This window comes from Myiozetetes cayanensis, unplaced genomic scaffold (assembly GCF_022539395.1).
Source record: "Myiozetetes cayanensis isolate MyiCay16 unplaced genomic scaffold, myiCay2020 scf4, whole genome shotgun sequence".
NCBI lineage: Eukaryota > Metazoa > Chordata > Aves > Passeriformes > Tyrannidae > Myiozetetes > Myiozetetes cayanensis.
The window spans coordinates 72,120,025-72,145,794 of NW_026087631.1; the positions used below are offsets into that span (position 1 = coordinate 72,120,025).

At 53.6% G+C, this 25,770-nt stretch overlaps 3 protein-coding genes across 3 annotated transcripts; 2 read left to right on the forward strand and 1 right to left on the reverse strand.

Annotated features, from left to right (window-relative positions):
• Positions 1-1,313: 1,313 nt before the first annotated feature.
• Positions 1,314-10,403, reverse strand: MALT1 (MALT1 paracaspase). Its single transcript, XM_050328743.1, is given in 16 exon segments — positions 1,314-2,278; positions 2,400-2,525; positions 2,695-2,852; positions 3,284-3,433; positions 3,944-4,071; positions 4,299-4,373; positions 4,888-5,065; positions 6,474-6,519; positions 6,521-6,678; positions 7,077-7,109; positions 7,446-7,472; positions 7,972-8,068; positions 8,251-8,429; positions 8,531-8,681; positions 8,983-9,104; positions 9,610-10,403. Coding segments are annotated over 16 exon segments (2,361 nt in total). The 5' UTR covers positions 9,917-10,403; the 3' UTR covers positions 1,314-1,852.
• Positions 4,148-15,437, forward strand: LOC126647556 (uncharacterized). The gene is made up of 5 exons (XM_050329858.1): positions 4,148-4,429; positions 5,967-6,035; positions 6,479-6,587; positions 12,149-12,404; positions 13,837-15,437. Exon 5 carries the CDS (start codon positions 14,133-14,135, stop codon positions 15,435-15,437), a length of 1,305 nt encoding a protein of 434 aa, XP_050185815.1. The 5' UTR covers positions 4,148-4,429; positions 5,967-6,035; positions 6,479-6,587; positions 12,149-12,404; positions 13,837-14,132.
• Positions 15,438-15,660: 223 nt separating this feature from the next.
• ALPK2 (alpha kinase 2) lies at positions 15,661-23,660 on the forward strand. Its single transcript, XM_050329859.1, is given in 11 exon segments — positions 15,661-15,754; positions 17,431-18,177; positions 19,068-19,215; positions 19,828-19,955; positions 20,047-20,082; positions 20,890-21,164; positions 21,261-21,349; positions 21,579-21,796; positions 22,035-22,083; positions 23,108-23,219; positions 23,221-23,660. Coding segments are annotated over 11 exon segments (2,019 nt in total). The 3' UTR covers positions 23,344-23,660.
• Positions 23,661-25,770: the final 2,110 nt, after the last annotated feature.

Sequence of the window (25,770 nt, forward strand, 5' to 3'; positions counted from 1 at the left end):
GGGAGCCTTTGAAGCCCTCCAGACTTTCCCTGCTGGAGGAAGGAGGTCTGATTCATCCCCACCTACCCAAGATGAGTCAGGGTTACACAAACTCCCCTTTGTGTAACAGCAAACTTCCCCTGCCTGCTGCCCTAACCCTGAGCCGACCCCCAAATGCACAGTGAGCAGCAGGAGGTGCCCACTGCTTGCTGTGACCTGGTTTTCGATCCTTCCCCGGGACAATTTACCACCATTTCCATCTCCAGCGCTCTCCTACCCCACTAAAATGTTCAAAGCACTCCCCAACCTAAACCATCTGTCCCCTGGGGAGGCTGTGGTCAGTGCAACAACTGGCTCAGCTGCACGGGTGCAGACAGCAGTGCAGGCTGCGAACTCAACTGCTGAGCAGCATCCCTTCCACTCGGGCTGTGTTTTCTTGTCACTCAGAGCTGTCCAGAAACAATTTACACCATTTAAACTCGGAGCCATCAGAATTCTAATCATACCTTTTGTACCTTCTACACACACACACACCCCCCCCGTGGTCTGCACACCTCCGAGCTGGCAGGCAGATGGAGTTTAACAGGAGCTATTCCATCAGCAGATGCTGCTGCCGAGCTCTCTTTGCTCAGTCTGAGGGGCGAGGCAAGAAAATCTGTTTTCTTGCAGAGCCACCATCTGCCAATTTTGAGAAGCTGCTGTCACCAGTGACTCGGTAGCACTGGGAGCAGGAAAAAAATATCCCTGATGCCATTCTCAAGGCAGCCCTGTTAGACTTGTTAACTTTCCAGCAGGGCTTGTGGTGGCAGCACAAGGGATGATGCTTTCACACCGACAGAGGGCAGGGGTAGAGTGGAAAAAAAGGAAGGAATCCTTGCCTGGGAGGAATCCTTCACCACTGGCACAGGAAGCAGAAGCAGATTGCTGCAATTATTAAACTAACAGGGTGATCCATCTTTTTTTTTTTAAAAAATAAACCAACCTCCCTCACATTCCCAACCAGTCCTCCCAAACCATCTCCAATTCACGTCTCCCTCTGGCTGATGTGGAAGGAAGGAGCATTACCCAAATAAACCCTCATCCTGGCAGCAGTCAGGAATTTGGGTCAAGGTGAACGTGGCCCAGAAACTTCCTTTGCCAAAGCTTCTGATTAGCTGACAGAATGAGGGGGAGCAGCGGATGCATCAACCAAAGCTGTAACTGCAGAGGCAGCAAGAGCAGCCCTGAGATCCCTGACACCAGCCAGATACTTTCAGCAAGAAAATAAAGATCATCTCCAAATAATTGCCCTTCAGGCCAAAAAACACAAATCAAAAAACCAGATTAGACAGATGAAAAGTTTTCCTCTGCAAACTCTTCCTGCCACGGGGCCGAGTTTTGTCAGGCAATGACGTGGCCAAGTCCCAGGGGTTTGGGTCACTTTTATGTAAATATAAAAGCTCTGCTTCCCCTTGGGGACTGCAATCAATTCACACAGAGGGAAACACCTACATTTATAGATCTACAGATGTAAAAAGGTAGCTGTAAATCCAGTGACACACCGAATGGCAGGGGTTTATCAGCCCTGTGTGCTGCTGATGGGACACTGCACTGTCCCACCCCAGCCATCACCCAACCTCCATCCCGCTCCCAGCCTGCCAGGAATCCACTGGAATTTTGCCCAAAGCAAGTCCAGGAACAATCACATCGTTCCAAGGCCATCTGGCAGTTGCAAAGCAGCAGCTCCTGAGGCAACAGGAGTGCCTGGGAGCTGAGAAGCTCCGGGGGAACTCTGTCATTAATCATCACCACCCCTTTTGTCCCTTGAGGTCCCCCCAAAGCCCAGAAGAGCAGCGGGGATGCCCCCAATTCCAGGATCTGTTCCCAAACGCAGCTACTGCTGCTCAGAGAGGGTGAGGCTGTCAGAGAGCAGCAATCCCAGCTCAGCAGTGTCATCAGTGGTCTCCACTGGCACGTTGGGGTTTCCCACAGCGGGGGAGCGGTCCCAAAATTGCCGTGTGGGAGCCGATATCCTGGAATTGCCGTGGCAGGAACACGCCTGTGGTGCTGTGACGCCGTCTGGATGGGCAGTTGGTCGGCAGGGATTGGGGATGGGGTGGTTTGCTGCCTCTCCAAGGCTGGATTCTGTTGGATTGTGGAAAGGATCACGGGTGTGGGGACAGTTGCTGGTTCTCAATCCGTGCTGGAGGCCTAACTTAGCAATGAGGGGCTTCCCAAGGTTAACCTCCTTCCTCTCATCCATGGGCTCTTCTATTCCTGAATACTCGTAGTGCAAGCAAACAGTGAAGATCAGGTTTTCCTGGAAAAGAGGAAAAGGTGGGGGAGAACAAGGTAAACTTCCAGTCTGAACAACCACAACGCGGTTAGTGTCAATTATCTGCACAACCAACCCCAGGGATAACACATATATAGAAATCAACCTTCAGTTTTTGCAGGGAGCTCAGCCTGGTGTAGAGGCAGTGCTTGGGAAGCTCCTTGGAGACCAGATAGCTCCCAGTTTCCTCAGGAGTTCCTTTATTCGCCAGCTTGGGATCCACGTCCAGGTCCTGTCGCGAGGCAGAAACGAGAACTTCACTGAAGGTGGAGAATTTGTAGCTCATGGAACAGCACAAATTTCTTTCCCTTTTAGGAAAGTTTCAACAGTTTGGACCCATTTTATTGATGGGACAGGACACCCTCAGCCTGAGTGGAGCAAGAGGAGCAGCCCCCACTTACGGGGGGGAAGTCGGTGACGTGGGCTCTGCAGGCGGCCACCTCGGGGGGTTTCCTCACGATCCGCGTGTAGATGAGCAGCACGTTGGAGAACTCGGCAGCGAAGCCCAGCTGGATGCCAACGCCACACCTGAAGTCGAGGAACATGCTCTCTGGGAGCTCTGGGAAGGGACACATCGTCACACCCTGAATGGAACTAACTCAGCATTTTGTACCCGTCCAAAACGGTTTCTGCGCTTTCCCATCCGCTCACCGAGCAAGAATTAACACAAGAATAAACACCTGCACCTGGGGAAGAGTTCTCCTAGAGATGCCACCCCTCACCCTCTGTACTCCAACAACTTTGGTGAATAAGCTCAAAGGGTCTTTGTTAAAAGCAGCCCAGGAAGCCTCCAGCTCGTCCCATCCCGATTTTCCTCAGCTGTACGCACTGAAAACTCCTTTTCATCTCCTGCAATTTACCATGCAGTTTGCCTGCCTGTTTCAGGTGGTGACTTTAGAAGGAGATTAAGGATCTCTTAGTTAGACACACAAACCACTGGGACACCGTCCCAGGAGGTGGACAACCCCTAATTCACAGAGGGCACCGCACCGTGCGCCTTCGCCCACTGCAGGTTGCGCGCCAGCGCCGCCGCCGAGGCCGCGCGTCGCTGCACGGGGTCGCTCAGGGCTCTCCTCTCCGACAGGCTGCTGCGGATCTCCAGGGCCTGCCTGCCCCTGGTCAGCGGGCACCTGCCCATATCTGAAAGAAAAGCGACGCTGCTGCACTTCCAGCTGAACTCAGCGCCCGCTGCAGCGTCGCGCGGTCGATGCCGTTATGCCGGTGCCGGTGCGTCCGCCCGGAGCTGCGGATTTACGAGTGTTCCTCGCTCAGCTCTTCCCTCCCTGAAGGCCAAAACAGCCTTCCTGCTGCTGCAGGAACCCCTGAGGGTTCACAGGGGGCCTCCCTGCTCCTCAGAGCCAGCTCAAGCAGCATCCCAGCCCTGATTTGGGCTGATCAGAGTGATGATTTCCAGAAGGTGAATAATTCCAGGCAAAGGAATTTCTAAAGGACTGGGGGGCGAGGGGAGTATTTTAAAGCCTGGATAATGGGCCCTGGTGGCCACCAAGCTGAGCACGAGCCAGCACTGCACTCTGGTGGCAAAGGCAGCCGGCAGGAACCACAGGGAACACGTTCACCACGAGAGGAAGAACACGTAAGCAGAGCTGCTTTCAGCAGTGCAGGCTCGAGGAGATTGTTAATGGAGCTCACCTTCTGCCACCTCATCGAGCAGCACCGTGATCTTCTTGTCCTCCAGCAGCCGCTCCTTCAGGAACTTCACGAAGATCCCGTTGGCCAACCCCGACTGCTGGATCTCGAAAGCTTCCGCCCCCTGGCACCTGTGAGGTGAGAACCCTGAAAACATCTGCACGATCAAGAGGAAGGGGGGCAAGAATCTCCTTCTGTTCAGCAGCTTTTGCACTTCCCTTGCCAAGTGAGCGAGGTTACCGGTCCATTATCTGGCAAAGGTCACCTGAACAAGCTCAGGGGTCACTGCTGGGGCCCAGAAGAAGAAGAAGAAGAAGAAGAAGAAGAAGAAGAAGAAGAAGAAGAAACATCTCCTTACGTTGCATATCCAAAAACAATGTTGGCCGTGACCTTCAGGGCGTCCAAGATGAGAACGGTGTCGTCATATTCGTTCCTGCAACGCACGGGAACACGAGAAAGGGAAAGCTCCTGATTGGGGAATTAATAAAGGTAATAACAGATTGAAACCACCGGAACCAGCCAGCTGATTCACCCCTGCAATTCTGGGAATGAATTCATCAGCACCCGAGTTTAGAGGCTCCACAGACACTGAGGCACCAGCGTTCCTCTGCTGTGAAACGCTCCCTGGAGAGCAGAAGTGCTGACTGAGGAGCTGACTGGGAGCACAAGTTGAATCGGGCACTGGGGTTCCTCGGCACACAGTGCTTTGTTCAGAGAAAGCCCATCAATCACTCGGCCTTTCAGGCTCTAAATAAACACACGACGTGCCCAGCAGAAAAGCTCTGAAGGGCTCTAAAATAAACCCTCCACTCGAGCCAAACGAATGGCCGGGATTCTCCTTCCCCCCGGATAATGCCGCGAGGGGAAAGGCTCGCGTTTCTCCTTCCATTTCACTTTCACCCACTCAGAACTTACAACCATCCCCCCCCCGCCGCCAGCTGCGGCACCTTTTGCGGCACATGTCGAGCAGGAAGACGTTGAGGCCCGTGTGCTTGGCCTGCATCCTGCCCAGGATGTCCTGCACGCACAGGCAGTTCGCCGAGCGGTACGGCTTGGGCGCGTCCACCGGCACCAGGAAGCTGTTGCCGTAGTTCTCGTAGCCGTGCCCGGCGTAGTACAGCAGCCCTGGGGGTGACAACAAGGTGTGAGTGACAGCAAACAAACCCTCCTGCAGATTTTAGGGTGTCAAAACCCTCCCTGCACGGCGGGACAGCCGCTCCAAGCCGCGTTTTAATATCGGTATTTGTTCACCCGGGAAGGTTTCCCTTCGGCGCTTCCCGTCGACTGCACAACAATTTACAAAAAAACCAAACAACCAAACCCCCCCCTAGGTGATAGAATCGGTCATTTGAAATATCAGAATGAGATATTTGCATCCAACACGTCTGAGTTAAACACTCTGAGCTGCTTTAAGTGGTTACGACCTCTTTAGTTTGGTGGCAGTCCAGAGCACATCCCCACTACCCAACTACCGGCTGATTGCAGCTCCATCTCTTAGTTACAGGCTGGGTCACTCCTGGCTCTGCTAAACAAACAAGTTCTTGGCATGCTTTCCTAGCCAGAAACGTTTACCTCGCCATCACCTCCCTCACTTGCCACTACACAACAGCCTACAGGGTTTTAAGACATAAAATCTTCAATTAAATATGAAATATTTTTGTAGGAAAAAAAACCCAAACAAACAAACACAAACGTGTCACAGAATTAAAGAAAGTTTTTCTGGACCCTGAAAAAGGAAACTGCAAAACTGCAAGCCAGGACTTTATGTGAATAAAAATGTCCACTCTTAGTCATATCAATCTGCAGTAAGATTAGGTGAACTGAGAATTAATAAACCCCTACTGCTAAAAATGCAGTTAGCAGAAGGTTGTACGATTAAATCTGATTTTCCTATTGCCTCTTCCCAGTTTTCCTGAGTTAAAAGGAAACTCTCCAGGTGATGTCCAGAGTTGGGATCTGGGTTATTGCACACATCTGGGCGTGTATTCCTTAAATCACTGACCACACTCTCCTCTCTCCTTGGCAGATGAGCGCGTGGCACCTGCAGGAGTTAACACACCGAGCTCGGGATCACAGACCCATCTGCACACCCGGGGTGAGTGGAGTCCAAACATGTTTGCAGGCTCCCAGCAGGGCCTGGGGCACAGCATTAAGCAGGCTCAGGTTCCTCAGGGACGTCAGCACTTCAGTGGTCTCTGCCCCTCCCTCTCTCTCACTTTGTTTACCGCTCGAGGAGCAGCCTCTGAAATGCCACTTTCCTGGCAGCCAGCCAGGGTGACACGACTTATCAGGCACCAGGAATAGGTGTGACAGGGCCCAAACCACCGTGCCTCTGCTATTTGAAGCCATGCCCACTGGAGGGGCAATAAATCCTTACCTAGTTGTGCCCTGACAGCACCTCTCGCTGGCTCGAAGCCATTGACAGCCGCTAGGCAGGGAGAATGAAGGGACCGCGTAAATTGAAGCAGTTCTCGCCAACCACCACCGAAAAACTGCTCTGTTTACCTTCTGCACCAATTCTGTGTGTTCTTACCATAGACCCCCTTGTCCAGGAGCAGCAAAAACTCCTCCACCGCGTCTTCTCATCTCGGCCTCGGTGAGATCCAGCAGAGAGACAACTTTGAAATCCAGCTGCCTCAGCAAACTGGTGAGCTCGTGCACATCCACCATGGGAGCCTGGAGCTGGGGGTGATTCCGGTAGCTCATGTTCCCTATTAACAGAGCCACCTTGTCTGTGGCTGCCAAGACACGGGGAGAACAAAAAACCATGTTTATATATTATATATTCCATGATAATAAGAGTATCCAGGCACAGGATCTGATGTGATTTCAAAGCACCCACCCCACAGGCACAGGGACAGCATTCCCTGGGCAGACAGGATGCAAATCCTTTCCCTCCCACCATCCCAACGCCACTGTCTCCAGCACCACTCTGGCTACGGCCCAGGGGGAGGAACCTGGAGCAGTAAATTGATAGAGGTGAGAAGCTGCAGACGCTCCTCGGAGTCGCTAAAAATACCGGTGCCCTCGGCGCAGTTTACCCCGGAAAGGACTGCACAAGTGTCCCTCCCCGCAGCCAAATCTCTTTCCTGGAAAGTGGGAAAGACTGCAGAATTCCAGCTGCAGATCCACTCACCGACAGGTCTGTGGCTGGGCAGTTCCTGTGGGTCTGCTTGGAGGAGATGAAAAGAGTCAGTGAACACGAACTGCTTTATCCAGCACCACCTCAGCTGAGAAAGCAGCAAGGTGCTAAAACTGGGAGTGCAGGGAAATTACAGACCAGACAGCAAAGGTGATTAATTCCCTTTGTGTGAGTGCACAAATCAACCTTCTGGAGCCAGCAAGCTGCGCTGCTCTTAACGTGGTAACACGAGTGAATCCCCACTTACAGGCACACCCAAACATCCTAAAGGATTTGCTACAACCCAGCTGGCCTTCAGTGGCTTGTAACATCAAATGGAAGATGCAAAACTAAAAGTAAAGTTTGTCAAAACTCCTCACTGACCTGAGTCTTGAAGGTCGCTGAAATCATCTGCCAAGAAACACACGGATAAAATCGTCATTTCAACAATAAGCCAAGGCCAACAAAAGGTTTGCTTTACCTGCTGTGCCCTCCAGTGCCACAGCTTTCCTTCCTTGTGGTTTTTTTTTGGGGGGGGGAATAGGAAGACAGCGATGAGAGGCAGCACACAGGTCACTGTCGAGCTGCTCTGCCATCTGGCTCAGTTAACAGGAGTAAAATTGCACTGCCCCCGTCCTGTGTCACACACTTCCCATCACCAGCGAGGGTCAAGCTGGATTTTTCAGCTGTCCAAAAGCATAAATCAGCTTGCAATCTGCTGACAGTGCCAAAAAACCAGCCCTTTCTGTGCTGGTTACCCTAAAAACCCCCAAAGCCTTAAATTCCATCTGCTGGAAGCGGGCACAGGATTTTTTGAACAACTGGAGCAACTGAAAATATAAAAGGCTTAATACACCAAGCTAAATTTTAGGGATAAACGAGCTGGCCTGTCTCAAAGAGAACTCCTCACCTACAACGACTTCCACCCTCTCGCTGTCCTCCTCCTCGTGCTGGTTGAACACGTGACACCAGTAGGTCCCTTGGTGCTCCACATCCACAGCCGTCACCTGTGCAAGCATCGCCCCAGTCACGCCCCCAGAACCCAGGAGAATTCACCTGGCTCAGGTGTTGTGTTTAAAGAGTGAAAATTAAGGAAGCTCCCGGCGCTTCTGTCGGAGGTTCTGGAGGAATTCTTTCCTGTGGGAAGCTCCAGGTGCTTGCACATCACCCCCCCCTTGCAGCAACTCACCGTGTAGACGCTCCTGCTCCCGTTTGCCAAGGGCAATCCGTCCCTGAACCACTGGTAGCGAGGAACGGGGTTCCCCACAGCTCCACATTCCAGCAGCAAAGCCTCCCCCGCCGCCAGGTTTTGGGGCCGAGGCTGAACGCAGATGGCCAGTTTGTTCCGAGGAAAACCCCCCAAGATCCCTTCAGGGAACAAAAAAACAGGAAAGGAAGGGTGAGACAACCCAAGCACAACAAGAGAGGCCCGAGGAGAGACTTTCAACGCCAGGGGTTGTGCCACTCACCGTGAGGGCTGCCCCGCAGCTCGCACACCTCCAGGCGTGCCCAGTGGCTGAAGACGAAGGAATATTCGCTGTTCACTCGGCAGATGTAAAAGCCAGAGTCCCTGACACTCACCCGATTCAAAACCAGCTCCGGGGAATTACCCTGGGGAACCTGAAATGCGTGGAATTGGTTTAATCTGAACCGCGGCCGAGCACTGCAATTTGATTTCCGTCGGCTCCTTCACTTCCCAAGCTGGGAAACAGCTGAATTTACAGCTTCCTTTCTGTCACCTGCCCAAGTCAGCCCCCGGGGATGAAGTGGCTGGATATAAAAGTGGCTGCATTGTTTCAGCAGATTCATCCAGCAATCTGCTCTCGTTGTTAATACAAGTCTTAAAAACAAACAGCCATCGTCCCAAATTGTTATTTGTTATTTTCACTCGCACAAACCTGCGCTGCCTCTCAGCTCTCACCTCTTTTTCCTGCTTGAACCACTGGTAGTGCACAAAGGGGTGTCCTGTTGCCCAGCAGCACAGCTTGACCGCCTGGCCGGAGAGCACCGCTTGAGACTCTGGCTGCACCACGATCCTGACACCTTCAAAACACAATTTACACAGGGGAACAAAGCCAGGGACAAAGAACAAGCCTCATCTTCGCACTTAAAGTGTCCTCGGAGCAAAGAGAACTTCTGGCATTAAATACTGGTGAGAAGAATTTGTTTGCTTTTAGGAGTTTGCTCCCTCCCAGCGATTTCTCCGAGTTATTCAGATTAAAGCGGGCCCAGCCTGAGGGATGGATCACAACCTGCATTTTCCTGCTATTCCTCACTTTCAGCTTGGTGCCTCTGCCTCCTGCAGGGCACAGGGCTGGGGTTTTCACCAGCACCCCTCAAGGAAGCAGCTCAGAAAGAACAAGTTCGCTGGAAGAAGCATGACAAACGAGTTCTGAGAAATCTGATTTGTGATTTCCTCCCATTTTTTTAATCTCAGATTCAGATGAGCCAGTTATTTACCTTGGTAATTATATGGATAGCAATTATCAGGATTTGAGCCCCGAAGGTGTTTTTAGCTACCTGAGCGTTTCCAGGGCCCGGCACTGACCTGCCAGGCCGAGACACTGCAGAGCCTCGGTGTGCTCCAGGGCCTGCAGGGACTCCACCAGCTCCAGCACGGTGCACCCACGCTCCCCCAGCAGCTTCAGGAGGCTCCAGCCGGGACTGCCTTCGGGCTCCAGCACTCGCAGGGAGCACTGTTCCACATCCAGAGGGCTGCGGAGGCAACACAAGGCGTGGAGCTCCTTAACACTCAGAAAGGAGCTGATTGTAAACAAAAGAGAGATGGGAAAGTCCTTGCTGGTTTGGACATCGCTGCAGTATTTCCTTCCAGTTTCAGTGACAGAAACCGGCATTGGTTATTTGTATGCCTGTACCTCACAAGTCTAACCAAACGCGACGAGAAGCCTTCTCATTTTTAACTTCTAAGGTATCGGCAGAAAAACTAGCACAGCTTCCAGGTGCCTGACTCAGAGGCGGTAAAGAGTGAGTCAGCGTCTCAACTTCAAAGCGCAGGAAGGCCGATTTTAGAGGGGCTGTTGGAAGAGGTGAGTGGTGCGGGCCAGCCAATCGCCCATCACCGCAGCGCAGTGAACCGCGGCGGAATTCCTGAGTTTGAAGTTTAGCGTTAACTCTTCACGCGCTCCCAATCACAGCACGTTCAGAGAGTAAGGATGTGAAGGCGGCTACAGAAAGAGAACGCAAGTTTACGTATTCCCACTAAAAAGATTCAGCGTTTCTTGCATTAACTCGCAGTACCACGCCAATCCAGGGAGGAGACACACTCATCAAATACACCTTCCCAGTGTTTTACAGGATAACACAAACACCCAACCCCTGGCCCGTGCCCACCTACCTGAGCCGGACCGTGCCGCGGCTTCCCGCCCGCTGCGCCAGGTCCCGCCAGCCCTTACCGGGCTCGGCGCGGTCCAGCAGCTCGCTGAGCCTGCGGAGCAGCGGCTCGGACAGCCGGCCCAGGGGCAGCGGCTCGGACAGCCGGTCCAGGGGCAGCGTTTCGGACAGCCGGCCCAGGGGCAGCGGCTCGGACAGGCGGCCCAGGGGCAGCGGCTCGGACAGGCGGCCCAGGGGCAGCGGCTCGGACAGGCGGCCCAGGGGCAGCGGCTCGGACAGCCGGTCCAGGGGCAGCGGCTCGGACAGCCGGTCCAGGGGTAGCGGCCCCGCCGCGCCGCGCTCCATCGCGGGGAGGAAGGAAGCGCCGAGCGGGGCGGGTGGGGCGGGTCCGGTTCACGGGAGCGGAGGAGCCGGGGCGGGGCAGCCGGGACGATCCGGTTGAGAGGAGCGGGGCGGTCCGGCCGAGGGGAACGGGGCGGGTCCGGTCCACGGGAGCGGAGGAGCCGGGGCGGGGCAGCCGGGACGGGTCCGGCCGAGGGGAGCGTGTCCGCCCGCTCCGGTCCCGCCCCGTGTCCGCCCCACGTGGCTGAGGGGACTCGGCCATGTCGCGACAGGAGCCGCCCCCCTCTCGCCCCGGCCCTGCGGGCACTGCGAGGGAGCCGAGCGGGTTTTGTTTCAGCCCTTTGGAAAGGGGAATGTTGTGTGTCTGACTCGTGCGGCGTCCGCAGCTGAGCCTGGGAGGGCGGGACAGGGATGGGGAGGCGGAGCTGGGGCGGAACCAGGCAAAAAGCACACAATACTGGGGCAAACTGGGAACAAACAGCTTTATCCACCCGCAGCCCGCACAGCCGTGGGTTCTCCCCCGTGACACAGTGTCCACGCAGGTAGATGTGCAGATTGAGGCTCAGGCACTCTCGTGGGAGAGGAGGGACGGCTTGGGAAGAGCCTCCCAGAGAGCTCTCCGGCACTGCCGATGAGCGGGGTAATGATCGGAAAGGAGTTTTCATCTCTCTGGAGTTGCGAGTTGCTCAAAGTGGACTGAAAGTAATTTTAGGAACACTTTTAATCGGTGGCCGAGCGTTCAGAGAGGTGCTGGGTGCCCCATCCCTGGAAGTGTTCAGGGCCAGGTTGGCACAGCCCGGTCCAGTGGAAGGTGTCCCTGCCGATGGCAGGAGGGTGGACTAAAGGACCCTCAAAGGTCTCTTCCAACCCAGACTATTTGATGACACAAACGTGGCTGCCTCTCGTCTCTTTGGGGGTTATTTTGACCATTAGGCTGTTACCTAAAACAGCTATCCCAGCTGTTATTCCTGAGTGATGCTGATGGGAGGTGCTATATTTATTGCTGGACACGCCAGCTTCCTATCTGGCTCTTGATAACGCTGGCAGTGAGAAGCGTTTAGCACAGCAGGTATCTCACAGCCAGTTCTCGCTGCCATTATTGCAAAATGCTTAAAAAAAATAAAAATCCGGGCACAAAAAACTTGCTTTTCAGCCTTTTCCGGGTCCCTCGAGCTCCGAGCAGTTTGTGCAATGTGGCAATACTTTGGCTGATTCGCCTCTGAGGGCTGTGAATCAGGGGTGAATTTCTCTGTAGTGCTTGTTAAAAGTCCCCGTCCACCCTGGGTCTCCTCAGCCTGTTTTTTTTTTTAAGGCACTGTGGATTTTCTCACCAGAACCTTTGAGTGCCTTGTTACGAAACGCTCAGGCCGACGCTTCCTCTCTGTCTGCGCCAGCCACGAGGAAATTCCCGGGCACTTGTCGGGCAGCTGCCAACTCCCCGTCTGGTGGAGGTGTTCCCAGAACGGGCCATCTGCCGCCTGCAGTGACACCGCCTCTCCTAAAAGTCAACCTGTGCTGGGATCGGGCTCTCCCTTCCCCTGAGGTCACAGCACCCCCGGCTCCCCACGCCATGCGCGGCTTCAGCCTCCTTCGTCCCGCAGCTGCGAGCGCCAGCCCAGCCTGCTCTTAAAATGGCCCAAAAAGCGGGGGGTAAGTGGGGATCGGACTTCAAACTTTACTCATCTGCTTTTATTTTTTATCCTGGGAATTGGACAAGTACTGGAAGGAGGGTGAGTTATTTTATTCTGAATGCATTACGTGACTGTAGTGATACTGTTATTGCACGGGAAATGGGATTTGTTGTTTGTTTCTGCTGAAGAATAGTCATTTTTCCTTGCTTTGATAGATTGATTTTTATATATATATATTCGTTGCATTTAGAATTCTGCTCAGTGCTTCCAAAATTCCCCTCTGGCGCCATTTCCACCGAGGCTCAGCAACACAAAATTGTAAACATTGCAAGCAGGTTTCCTTCTCTGAAGAATGTGGAAGGGAGACCGGGCATCCCCAAAAAATGCGTTTTATTTGCTCTAAGCACGTATTGCATTTTATTTGGTCTAAGACTCGGCAGGTAAAAATTTCTCCCATTCCTGAGGGGGAAAAAAAAAACCAAAATAAATCCGGTGACTTAGCAGAAATCGATGATTCTTCCCAGGCTGCGTGAATTGCTCAATCCGGCAGGGTCAGATGCCGGGCAGTTGTTAAAAATAGATTAAGGCAGATCAGTGTGCGGTGATTGCTTGGTTTAATTACTCCACGGAGAACATGAGAATGAGCGTTTAAATGCAGCAAAACTTTAATGGGAAGCTTTTTATTCAGGGGGAAGTGGGACGTTTGTGATGGTAAATACTTTGTGTTCCCAAACGGGGAATGTAACGCCTCACTTAAGAAGCGTAAATGGGTGTGTAATGTCCGTGTTTGTGGCATCACTGGGAATTTCCAGGGAATCTGGAATACGTCAGGGCGTTGGAGGTTTCCCAGGCAATACGATGGGTGGTTGTCGGTGGGTTTGGTTGGCAGATTTTTCATCTGAAGGGAAAAAAAGGTGGTGCAAGAGAGGAGGAAAATTTACAGCCGCTTCTCACGTTTAATCAAATTTGTGTGGTGTTGTCAGGTAATTTTTTTCTTTTTCTTTGCTCAGTTCCTTCTGAAATCAATAAGAAGCAGCTTTTGTGGCCCAAAGTGCCTGCAAAATGGCTATTGATAAAAACCAAACAAACAAACAAACACCTCATTTACATTTCAATGTTGTTCCTTCTGTGTCAAAGTGTGTGATTTCCCCAAAATATTTTGGTCTCAACTGGAAGAAATGATAAAACATTGGACCTTTTTAATAACATATAAGTTTGAAACTGGGAAAAATGTTAGCATTGTAATGGAATTACGTTGGAGATGGCTGAATGCTGGAGGGTAATTCCATGGCACTGGAATAAAACAGAGGAGGAAAAGAAAGATTCATCCCTATTGCTCACTTAAAATAATGGTTTCTTCTCTTGAAAATGCCTGCAAGTGTGTGTCAGTCTAGAAAACCTATCCCCCTTTCAGGAGTGATTTTTCACTCTCAGGTCTCTTTTATTTGCAGGTGCACAGAGCAAGATCTGCACTTCATTGACAGCTGGGATGACTCTTGTTGAACTGCAGGCAGATGCAAGGAGCAGAACTTCCCAGGAATTCGCTGCTGTCCTGAACCAGCACGTGGGAGACCTCAGGGTGAAGTGAGCAAAATGGGGAACCTTTCACACGGCACAAGAGGTCACCCTGTGAGGGCCAGCCCGTGTTGATGTCACCCATCTAAAATCAGCCATTTACGGCTCGAGGAGCTCAGCAAAGCACGAATCTCACCCCGCTCTGGGACATCCCACGGACACAGAAGACAACATGGCTGTAAAAAACGGGATTAAATCCCAGGGGGACATTTCCTGCCTGAGGGATTTGACAGAGAGGGGTGATGAGCTGCTCCACCTGAAGGGAGTGCTCGCTGTGGCTGCAGGAAGAGCAGAGGAGCTCCGCAGCGCCCGCCCTGCAGGTGAAACCGCTCGTCACACTGACAGCTGTTGCCTGCACAGGGAAAGCCCTGGATCTGGTCACTCTCTGGCAGATGGCCAGGTGTGTAAAAACACTGGGTTGGGCTGTTCTCTGAGCAGGAACTCCCTGCTCAGTCAGCAGGCAGATACTCCCAGAGGACAAGATGATTCCTCGGGTTCTGCCGCTGTTCTGGAGATTGATACAGAGAAACGTCCAGGTGTCAGCGATGACTTCTCTGATGATGACCTGGAGTACTTCGAGTGCTCAGACGTGCTGACAGCGCGGGAAAATGAAAAGTGGCAAAAGAAACTGCGGTTTCTGTTGGAAAGCGACGACGAAGACGACCTCAAGCTGAGCCAGGACTGCGATGGGTGCGCTCGGCTCCTCGGCGAAGCTCCTCGCGCGGCGCCAGTGTCGGGTGACGCTGCGCCTGTGGAGACCCCCATTGGCTTCTGGGGGCATCACTCAGAGCTGCGAGGGCTCGGTGTAAGGGGAGACCCCTCTGTGTGCAGCCAGTCCCCTGTGCAGGCAGACATGACTCCCGCTGTCGGCCACCACCGGCAGAGGAGCAGCGGTCCGAAAGGCAGCGACGACGCGCCCGTCGCATCTGCAGCCGCCGCTGATGAACGCCCCAGGAGCCGAGGGGAGGCTGATGCGAGCGGCCACCTGGCTGCCAAAGCCAGGCAGGCGGATCCTGCTCCTGCTGCTGCCCCTGCTGAGGCAGCCCCCTGTGCCGGCAGTGCGGGAGCTGCGGGGACGATGACGGGAGCGGGCGCGGCGCGGGGGGAAAGCTCCCCGCTGATGGAGGAGCGGGGCAGGGACGTGCCCGAGGAAAACCCTCAGCACGCTGGCTGTGCCTTCACTGAGACCCTGAGGAGGAACCTTTTCAAGCTGCTAAACCCCCTGGAGCTCTGCAGATACGTGAGTACCATAGGACAGTCTCTGCAGGCTGCAGCAGAGGGCAGGGAATCCACGGCTCCATCTCCCGCTCGGGAAGGTGTCCTGATTGCCAAGGAGACAGGAAGCCTGGAGGTGCAGGCAGAAGAGGCAGATAAAGATTGTCCCTGGGAAAGGAGAAGGACTCAGGGCCCGCCTGAGCAGAATCAGATGCTGGATGAGAACGTCCCACTCGAGGTGAGTAACGTGTTGATCGTTTAAAGATATGGTTATTTTATCATTAAGAGCTGCTCTGCTGATTGAAATACCGCTTCTCCCTGCTTGGCAGCGAACCCTGGAGAACCGGAGTGGCTTTGGAAGGTGCTGTTCGTGTCCTGCTGAATGACAGCTGCGGCTGGGAGGGAGATGGGGGTCTGAAAAGGGCCCCAGTAAAGCCCCAGCTGTTCTAATTATAGAGCGAGCCCGATAATGGTGAGAGGCACTAATGGACAGCTGGGCGGGGAAATCTGAGAGGGAGGCCGCTCAACAGGTCCCAGCGAAGGAATGCTTCGAGCCAGAAGGTTTCTGGAATGCCCATTGTGAGCAGAGGATGTTTGGACTCACCTCTCTTTTCAGTTTCCCCTCCTCTGCAGGTCCTTGCATATTTTAGGGCGTGGGTAGGAAACAGCTGGGGAAATCAGTGCAGTTGTACAGGCTGTGTGCACAGGTGTGATGCTCCACCACTGTCCCTAAATAGGAAAACAGAATCATAGTGTTTATTTCACAGAGGTTCAAGCCACTGACAACGATTTTCTCAGTCTGTTCCTTCCCCGTTGTCCCCAGCGCGGGGTCAGCTCCACATTCCACCCAAGCTGAGTGGAGAAGCACAAAGAATAAAAAAGGAGTTGCAGCTTCACTACAAATCCCTCTCTGAGGAACAGCCCGTGCTTCCTTTCAGACCCCTACCCAGCAGATTGATTTCGAGCCATCGGATTGATGATACGAGTCAGAAACCTGACTGTTGAAAAACATTTTAAAAAAAACCAAACCCCAAAAAAGTTAAAACCACAGCTCTAGTTCAGGCCCATGTCAAGCTGCATTTTTAATTCTTAATTTTTAATTATGTTTCTGGTTTTCCTCTCTGTAGGATCAAGGTGCTCATCTTGAAAGCGTCGCCCAGAATTGCGAGAACCTCCGCGTGGAGCCCGAAAAAGAGGGGACCTGGAGGGCTTGGGAGAGTGGAGGAAGCAGCCAGCCAGCTGCAGGGATGCTCTCTGCTGACATCACACTGCCAGCAGGGGATGCAGATTTACAGACCCCTTCTCTCACTCGGGCTGAGAGGGAAAGGTGTCACCGAGAAGCCTCCTCCGGACAAGAAATTATTAGTAATGACAATAAATCAAAGGAGGAGATTTCAACATTTCCTTCAGGGGGTGCAGGCTCTGTCCCTGATGAACAGGAGTGCCTGTGTGCTGTCCTGTCTCCTGCAAAGCCGTGGGATGAGCCAGGAGAGGGAGAGAGAAGCTCTGGGTTTGACAGACGGGGTAGCATCGACGCAGATCTCCCCTGCAGCCCCTCGGGGGGTGCTGATCCCCAGCCAGCCCTGGACGTGGGGCAGGGGAGCTGCTGCCATCCTCCTCTGCCAGTGGATGGGATGGCAGAGCAGGAACCCCTCCCAGCAGCCAGCCCTGGGCAGGCTGAGTGCAGTGATGATGCTCCGCTCCGAGGAGCCGCAGCACCCACGGCTCGCGTGGCACGGGCGGTGCCAGCGGGAGACGAGACGGAAGCACCAGCAGCTTGTCCTTCGGCAATCAGCACCCTGCTAAGGCCAGGGCTTCATCCTGAGCACGGGGTAAATGACTCTGTACCTGGGGAAGGCTGGCATTTTAGAGGAGGACTGGCTCCTTGCCCTGAAGAAAAAGGCATTTTCCCCCGTGCAAACACCTGTCAGCTTACACGTGCAGGGCACTGCTCTGTTGACACCGTACCTGGAAGTGATGAGGTGAATTTACCAGCAGAAGGAGCATCACTCTGACTCGAACACACAAAACAGCACTGATTCTCAGAGTTACCATCTTCCAAAAACTGAGGGCTGTCAGGATTTTCAGGTTGTTTCTGCTGCACCGGAACACGGCTCTGTGATGCAATTGCCTGCTTTAACTGAGCCTCCTGCAGCCACAACACGTAAGAATTTACCCCAAAACACAGAGCAACTGCCAGAAACGGCAAAACAGGAAGGGGCATTCCCTCCCTCCTCCGGGGATCCGCTTTTAAGTGATTTTTGCCTGGAAATGCCCAGCTGTGAACCAGCTAAACCAGGAGAGCAGAGCGAGATTCCCACAGCTGGTGAACACGGGGCTGGAACGTGCTGTGACTCAGGAGTTCCTCAGGTTTCCAGAGAGCCAGGCTGCAGGAGATGAACATGGGATTCCAAGAGCTGTGGAATGTAGCCCAGGTGAAGCTGAAACAAAGGCTGCTTTGCCCACTTTAATGAGCTGCCAGGCTCAGGGCCAGGTTGTGAACACCGGCACGGAGCAGCCCTGTCCTGACGGGATCCCTCCTACCAAAGATGATCCTTCCATCAAATCCACTTCCAAAGAGGAAGAAGTCAGGGCGGCAGAGAGCGTAGTAAATTGTGGTTTAATTCATTTACCACCAGCTGATTCAGGGAGCAAGGGGTGTTTGGAGGAGCAAACCCCCTGCAGCAGGACTCGGCCGCTCTCCGGGGCATCGACCGCCTGCGATGCGCTCGCCGTCAACACAGAAAGGCAGAGGAGTCAGGAGGGCTCCAAATCCTGCCAGACAGAGCCTGAGCCCCCCAGGTGCAAGCAGGACACAGCAAAGGGCGGCCATTCAGCTGCTGGGGCCAAGAAGAAGTTGCCACCGGCGGCTCTGTCCAAAAAACCCCGGCTGGAGGAGAAGGGAGGCGTCAAAAAGTCCGGGAAGGGCGAGGCGGGCGCGGCTCGTAGAGAAGACAGAAAACCCGAGCAGAGGAAACTGGTCTTGAAAAAGGACAGCAAAGGTAAGAGCAGACTGGGTTTCCTCTTCTGGCTGGGCAGGTGAGGGACTGGTTGTTTCTGCGGGTGCTTTGCAAGGACCAGGATCTCAGATTTATTGCCACTTTTTTTTGCTTATTTCTTGCTCACATCCTGAAAGGATTTAGCAGATCAGAGCAGGACCGAACAGGGAGAAACCTGGACTGGATAAGAACTGCAATCTGGAGTAGATAAAGGCCCAGACTGGATTGGGGCTGGAATTGGGAATGTGGGAGAGCCACAGCATTGAATTGCAGGTGCTTTACCCTTTGAGCTGGCTCCAGCATTCCTGCAGCGTTCCTGCAGGGCTGGGATCCCTGAGGAGGGACACCAGCACAGCAGCTCGGAATTCACGCGGCGGGAAAAGCAACCTCTCTCAATTTCACATCTCTTACATCGGGCAGGGATGTGTCACCATCCCCAAAACCTTTCCCTGGGAGGTGGATTCCCTTTCTTTCCCAGTCCCCTCCCTCCTGCTGCCATGGCCACGTGCAGAGATGCCAGAGCAGTGTGGGAGGCAGGGAAAGGTCCCAGCACTTTCCTTTCCGGACTGGGCAGAGCGCTCAGGGATTCTTGGATCGCTGCTGTGAGGTGGTCAATGTTTAGCTAAAGAGCCATGCCCTGTGGCTGCCAAGGTAGGGAACTGATGCTTTGAGAGGAGCAGAGACAGTGGCAGATGCAGATAATTCACCCCCTGCCCGTGGGCTCTCCACGCTGGCTGTGTTTGCCAGGAAACGGGGTCGTCGTAATTATTTACCGGGGTCGTCGTAATTATTTACCGGGGTTGTCACTGTTCGTGTCCTTCACACGAGAGGTTCAGATGCCAAAACGACATCGTTGTCTCCTCACCCTCAATGGTGGCTCTGCTTTTTTCAAGCTCCCAGGCTGCTGAAGAAGATCCAGGCAGAGTCTTTCCCTGAGGGCTCTGGGAACGTGAGGCTGTGCTGCCAGTTCGGGGACATCCACGGGGACTCCACCGTTACCTGGACTAAAGATTCCAAGGTGCTGGCTCGGCTGCACAGGAGGTCAGTGACTCTTTCTGAAGGACTGGTTGCTCCTGGATGGTGGGCCAGTGATTCACCCTTGTAGGTGTTCAGGGGATTGGTGTGATGGGTGCAAACCCCACGTTTAAACAGGGTAATTAAGAGGCAAAATCTCCCAGTGCGCTGATGTTGGTCATGCTTTGCATCCCAGCACCTGTTCCAAGTGACTTTAAAATACCAAATTAAGTTTGAGACTCCAGAGGAGGGTGGAAATAAAAGCTTCTCAGGACCATTATCTTTTCTTAAACTTCCATGTTGAGTGAAACTGGTTGTTTCCCTCCATGGCAGTAATGACAGGCTGATCCCATAAAATCTGTTCGTGGCGTTTCAAAGGTACCAAATTAACGCTGCCCAAAGCCAGGAAAGAAAGAAAAAAACATTTCCTTTTGGAGGAAGGTTCAGGACCTCTGAAATGGAGAGAAAAAGTTGTCCTTTTGACTCCTGATTTTGCTTGTGCTGCTGCGACACCCGGGGCAGCGTCAATGCCCATCGTCACCTGCCGAACGACCGCGCCGTGCTCGAACAAATAAACCCCGCAGGGAGATCCAGGGACCGCTTTTCCCAGGGATAACAGGTCCCACCTCTCTGTTGCAGTGCTCAGGATGACTCTCCCGTCTCCCTGGAAATAGCCAAGGCCGGTAACAAAGAGCAGGGCATGTATTACTGCTGCCTCAGCAACACCTACGGGAAGGTGACTGCCGAGTTCCACCTGACTGCTGCAGGTAAAGCTCCCTTTGGCAGTTTAATTACTGATAGTATTCATTTCCATTCAGGTTTTTTTACTATAAAATCCATGTCTTTGTCTCCTTGCAGTGCTGGAGCGGCTCTCCAGTTTTCAGAGTTACGAAGGTAAATCTGAATATTTAATGAATGTGCCCTGTGCTGCAGCTAAAGAGAGAACCTTGCCTGTAGATCTGTCATTCCTGGGCACCCTGAGCAGCCATCGTGGCCTTCGGGGGGCCCATCCTTTACAAACTTAAACATTCACTTCCTCGGGCAAAACTGGATGACTTCTGATCAGGAGTTAGGGAGCACCCTACATCTTATCTTTTCTGTGCAGTGTTTCCTCTGTGCTTCAAAGAGAAGGCAGAGCCTAAACCAGAGGTCACTGCATAATTCTCTGCTCCCATTTACCATCTGAAATGTTACACTTAGAGACACTCGGAATTGCCATTCATTTCTCTTAAGTGCTTAACCACTTTTTTTCCCCCCCCCCTTATGAACATTTTGCCATTTTCAAGGGGTGAAATCCCCAGGCTGGATTTCCAGCTGCTTTTCTCCACTGGGTGTTGAGTCCTCACCACCCCGAGCTGCCACCTCGCTCCGTGCTGGCTTCGGGTGGCGGTGCCGCAGTTCCCACTCAATCAGCGGGGTCCCACCCCCAGCAGGACAATTTACACTACTCGTTCTGCTCCCACTCCAGCAGTGGGGTCCCACCCCCAGCAGGACTATCTACACCACACGTTCTGCTCCCACTCCAGCAGTGGGGTCCCACCCCCAGCAGGACCATTCACACCACTCCTTCTGCTCCCACTCAAACAGCGGGGTCCCACCCCCAGCAGGACCATTCACACCACTCGTTCTGCTCCCACTGAGCATTTTTGGTGCCCGGTGCCCGCCGAGCGGAGTTGTTTCCCCGCGCCCGTTGCGTTTCAGGTGTGGAGGAGATCGAGTTCATGCAGCTGCTGTTCCGGGAGGATTCCCTCAGCGACAGCTACTTCGGGGGGCACCTGCACGGGGCGCTGGCCACGGAGCAGCGGCACTTCGGCGAGGGGATGCACCGGCGCGCCTTCCGCAGCCGCGTGCGCCGGGGCCTGGCGCCCGTCTTCGCGCCCGGCCACGCCTGCGTCCTCAAGGTGCACAGCGCCCTCAACCCCGCCAGCGGCACCAGGGACGAACTGGTGCGCAGGAACTACGACCTGGCGCTGCAGGTCAGCCCCCACCGGCCCTGGGAGCGGGGTTGGGGGTGTGGGGTGGGACCGTGGTGAATGGACGCGAGCGGTGCGCGTGTCTTGTTTGTGCCGCAGGAGTGCTGCGTGCAGAACGCCGCCAGGGAGTACGCCAAGCTGTATGCAGCCGAGGCTGAAACGCTGGAAGGCTTTGGGGAGGTGCCAGAGTGAGTATTGACAGCTTTTGGTACGGGTAGATGATCCTAGTGAGGGCCTGTGCCTCCTAAAGAGGGAAGCTGGGAACAGTTTACAGCTCTCTGGGCTGGTTTTAAACTCTTCATTCGCTCTCTGAGGTTACTCCGTCCTCTTGTCTGTTCCTTAGTCCCTCACTGAAAGAGCTCCCTGAATTTTAACTGCTTTTGAGTGATTTTCCCGGTTTCTACCCCTGGCTTTCAGGATCATTCCCATTTTCCTCATCCACCGCCCCGCCAACAGCATCCCCTACGCCACGGTGGAGGAGGAGCTGGTCGGGGAGTTCGTGAAATACTCGGTCAGGGACGGCAAGGAGGTGAATTTCCTGAGGAGGGACTCGGAGGCTGGCCAGAAGTGCTGCACCTTCCAGCACTGGGTGTACGAGAGGACCAGCGGGAACCTGCTCGTCACCGACCTGCAGGGTGAGCGCTTTTTATTTACCTCGTTTCCAAGAGAAAAACCAATCTTCACCCTCTGAAGGGGAGGGCTGTTTTAGCACCCTGACAGCCACAGAACAGTGCTGTGATAGAGCCTGGCTGATGGCACAGAGCACAGGAATTTGAACTGGGGCCCTTAAAACCCTCTGGGAAAGAAAAAAAAATGGGACAAAACATTCCAGTGGGAGAGGTGAATCCGTAAATGAGATTTGCTGCCTTGCAGGTGTGGGGATGAAGCTGACGGACGTGGGCATAGCAACCCTGGCCAAAGGGTGAGTGAAAACGGGATTTGTCAGCGCTGGCGCTGCTCAATCTTCACCCTTAAACCTGGGGGGGGGTGGAGGGAGCACTGGAAATGTGTTCTTGTTTTAACTGCAGATGAGAACAACCCCCATCTGCTCTTTAACGTTTTGTTGGTGTTTATGGAGGCCTTCCCAATATCGTTTAGATGATTAAAAATGGGAGCTCAGAGTGAAGAGCCTGGGACAATCCTGAACGTTTGCAGGCTGGCACCCACTCCAAACTTAGACTGATTTACTCCCAAGGTGCAAGCAGCTGAAATGAGTGTTTATCACCCTGTTACAAACTAAAGAAACCAGAAATATTTTTTTTTTTTAGATTCTCAGGAATCAGCAGATTACAGAGATGCTTTAGTGGTGGTTGTCCAGCTCGCTCTGGGAAGTGACTGCTCTAAAAACTGCCCTGCTGGGGAGGGGGAAAGTGGAGTGAGGGGATGAGCAGGCAGTGCAGGCTGTGGTAGGGGTCATCTAAAAAGGCAAATAATTCCCTTTCCTGCATGAACAGCCTCCTAAAAACGCCGAGCACCCTTTTGTTCTTGCGAGACGGGGATGGCACAGAACCGATTGGCTCGTTTCTCCCGGGCGATTGTCAGCAATTAACGCCCTTCCAGCGAACTCTGAGCGCTTGTCCCCGCCGCGCCTGCGTTTTCCCAGGGATGTGGAAAGCGAAGCAGCCCGAAGTGCGGGCGGTGCTGGCGTCAGCAGAGGGCGAAGCGAGCTGGGACCCTGGGAACGGGAAGCGTTTTTAGCCTGGGGGGCACTGGAGGGCACCAGAGCCTTGGGATCGGCTGTCCCTGCTCTTTGGGCACGCAGGGATGGACGAGTCCCGAGCAGCTCTTTAGGCAGGCTTTTATTTCCTTCAGAGGACAAGTGGATTTCTTACAGCTTGGAGGAGACTTGCTTAAGGTGTTCTTGAAATCCTGCGCTGAAAACGAACCTTGAAATCCCTTTTTTTTTTTGTTGTTTTTTTGGTTTTTTTTCTCCTCTGTTGCTGCAGGTACAAAGGGTTTAAAGGCAACTGCTCCTTCTCCTTCATCGAGCAGTTCAGAGCCCTGCACCAGTGCAACCAGTACTGCCAGATGCTGGGGCTGAAAGCCCTGCGAGCCTCCTCATCAGAAACAGCGCAAAACCACCGCCCCCAAGGGCAAAACCCTGCCCAGCTCATCGACGGGGAAGAAAACGGGGCCCAAAAAGGGCAGAGAGCACAGAGATTTCATTTCCTCCGAGCACTGAGGGCCACCCCGAGGAGCTGAGGGGACAGCAGGGCTCTCTGCACGTCGTTTCGGAGCTGATGGCAGCGACAGATGAAGGAGATGATTCTGTGCTCTGGGTGCCTGGGGTTTAACACCGGGGCAGGAGGGTTTGCAGCCCATCTGCACCTTCTGAGAGCAGCACAGCTCGCTGGGGAACATCTCCCCTTCCCCCTGTGACTGTGGAAACACCAATGTGTGTCTAAGGTGCCGCTCAGTCCCAGTTTTGCACACTTGTTATTGCTCAGGCTGCTACGGGGAAAAAAAAATGGGTTTCCTTCCCAGGTTTTTGCATATTTCAAATCCTCCCCTGATTCTGCTCATTGTGGGTTTTTTTCTCCCCCTGAGGCATCTTGGATTAAAAAACAAAGCCATTCACGATTGAACTGCTGCCCCTTCCCCCTGTTTGAGCTGTTCTTTCTCAGTTTTCAGTGCTTTAAAAGCCACTGAGCTGCTGATTTTCCTAAAATGTGATGGCACCCATATCCACAAAACATCAGACACTTTTTTCCCAAGGGGTGTCTGAGTTCCTTAGAACTTTCCGTGCCAAGTGGAAACTGGGCTGCTTAGCACCTCTCCAGATGGAACCTTGGGGACATTTATGATGTCACCTGAGTTGGTCACCTTCCCAAATGGCCAAAGCCAGACTGCAGGGCCTGGGGTGGGAGTGACTGACTGGTCTTGGCTGAGCTGGGCATGATCCCTGTTCCCAGGGGTGATCCCTGTTCCCAGGATGTGATCCCTGTCCACAGGGGTGATCCCTGTTCCCATGCTGTGATCCCTGTTCCCATGCTGTGATCCCTGTTCCCATGATGTGATCCCTGTTCCCATGCTGTGATCCCTGTTCCCAGGATGTGATCCCTGTTCCCATGCTGTGATCCCTGTTCCCAGGATGTGATCCCTGTTCCCAGGATGTGATCCCTGTTCCCAGGTGATGTGATCCCTGTTCCCAGGATGTGATCCCTGTTCCCAGGATGTGATCCCTGTTCCCATGCTGTGATCCCTGTTCCCATGCTGTGATCCCTGTTCCCAGGGGGTGATCCTTGTTCCCAGGATGTGATCCCTGTCCACAGGGGGTGATCCCTGTTCCCAGGTGTGATCCCTGTTCCCAGAAGGTGATCCCTGTTCCCATGCTGTGATCCCTGTTCCCAGGGATGTGATCCCTGTTCCCAGGGGATGTGATCCCTGTTCCCAGGAGGTGATCCCTGTTCCCAGGATGTGATCCCTGTTCCCAGGGGTGATCCCTGTTCCCAGGGGATGTGATCCCTGTTCCCATGGTGTGATCCCTGTTCCCAGGGGGTGATCCCTGTTCCCATGCTGTGATCCCTGTTCCCATGCTGTGATCCCTGTTCCCAGGATGTGATCCCTGTTCCCAGGGGGTGATCCCTGTTCCCAGGATGTGATCCCTGTTCCCATGCTGTGATCCCTGTTCCCAGGGGTGATCCCTGTTCCCAGAAGGTGATCCCTGTTCCCAGGGGGTGATCCCTGTTCCCGGGGGGTGATCCCTGTTCCCAGGGGGTGATCCCTGTTCCCAGGGATCTCAGAACCACGCTCGAGTTGATGGCCCTCAAGATCCCACCTGTGGGGACGGGTGAGGACTTCTTTTTATCCTTTTTTTTTTCCCTCCTCTCCTGGGAAACGGGGCAGGAGGGACGGGGTTTGGGTGGCAGGAGCTGGGAGGTGGCTTTGCTCTCGGCCTGGCTGCCAGCTGGGAATTTTGCTGGGGTTTCCATCAGCGAGGAACTGCTCAGGAGGCCTCTCCTCCTGCGTGTTTTTGGCACAGGAGGGGGGAGGCTGCACCACACCACTCAGCCAGCAGGACAGAGGAGTTCCCCTTGGGAAGGACCTTTATTTTTGCTTTCCCTCCTTTCTCCTTTTTTATTTCGAGGGGAGGGGAGAGGGAAGATCTCAATTTTCGGCTTCTTTGGCACAACTGGGGGGGCCCCCCATGTGGTGACCACCAGGGATCCAACAGCACCCCCTGTTGATGAATTTACAGCACTGCAGGATGTGCATGATCCGTGATCCAACAGCACCCCCTGTTGATGAATTTACAGCACTGCAGGTTCGGCATGATTTGTGATCCAACAGCACCCCCTGTTGATGAATTTACAGCACTGCAGGTTCGGCATGATTAGTGATCCAACAGCACCCTCTGCTGACTGATTTATAACATTGCAGGATCTGCGTGATTTGTGATCCAACAGCACCCTCTGCTGACTGATTTACAGAACTGCAGGCTCTGAATTTCCAATGATCCAACAGCACCCTCTGCTGGTTGATTTACAGCACTGCAGGCTCTGCCCCTCCCGTGATCAAACAGGTGATTACAATTGCACCAAATTGCTCCAATTAAGCTATTTACCTTTTTTTGTGGTTTCTGCTTATTTTTTTGTTTTCAAGGGGAGCA

What these genes read in the sequence shown, in the direction of transcription:
- LOC126647556 (XM_050329858.1), top strand. Translation starts at nt 14,133, where the DNA reads ATGGCTGTAAAAAACGGGATTAAATCCCAGGGGGACATTTCCTGCCTG.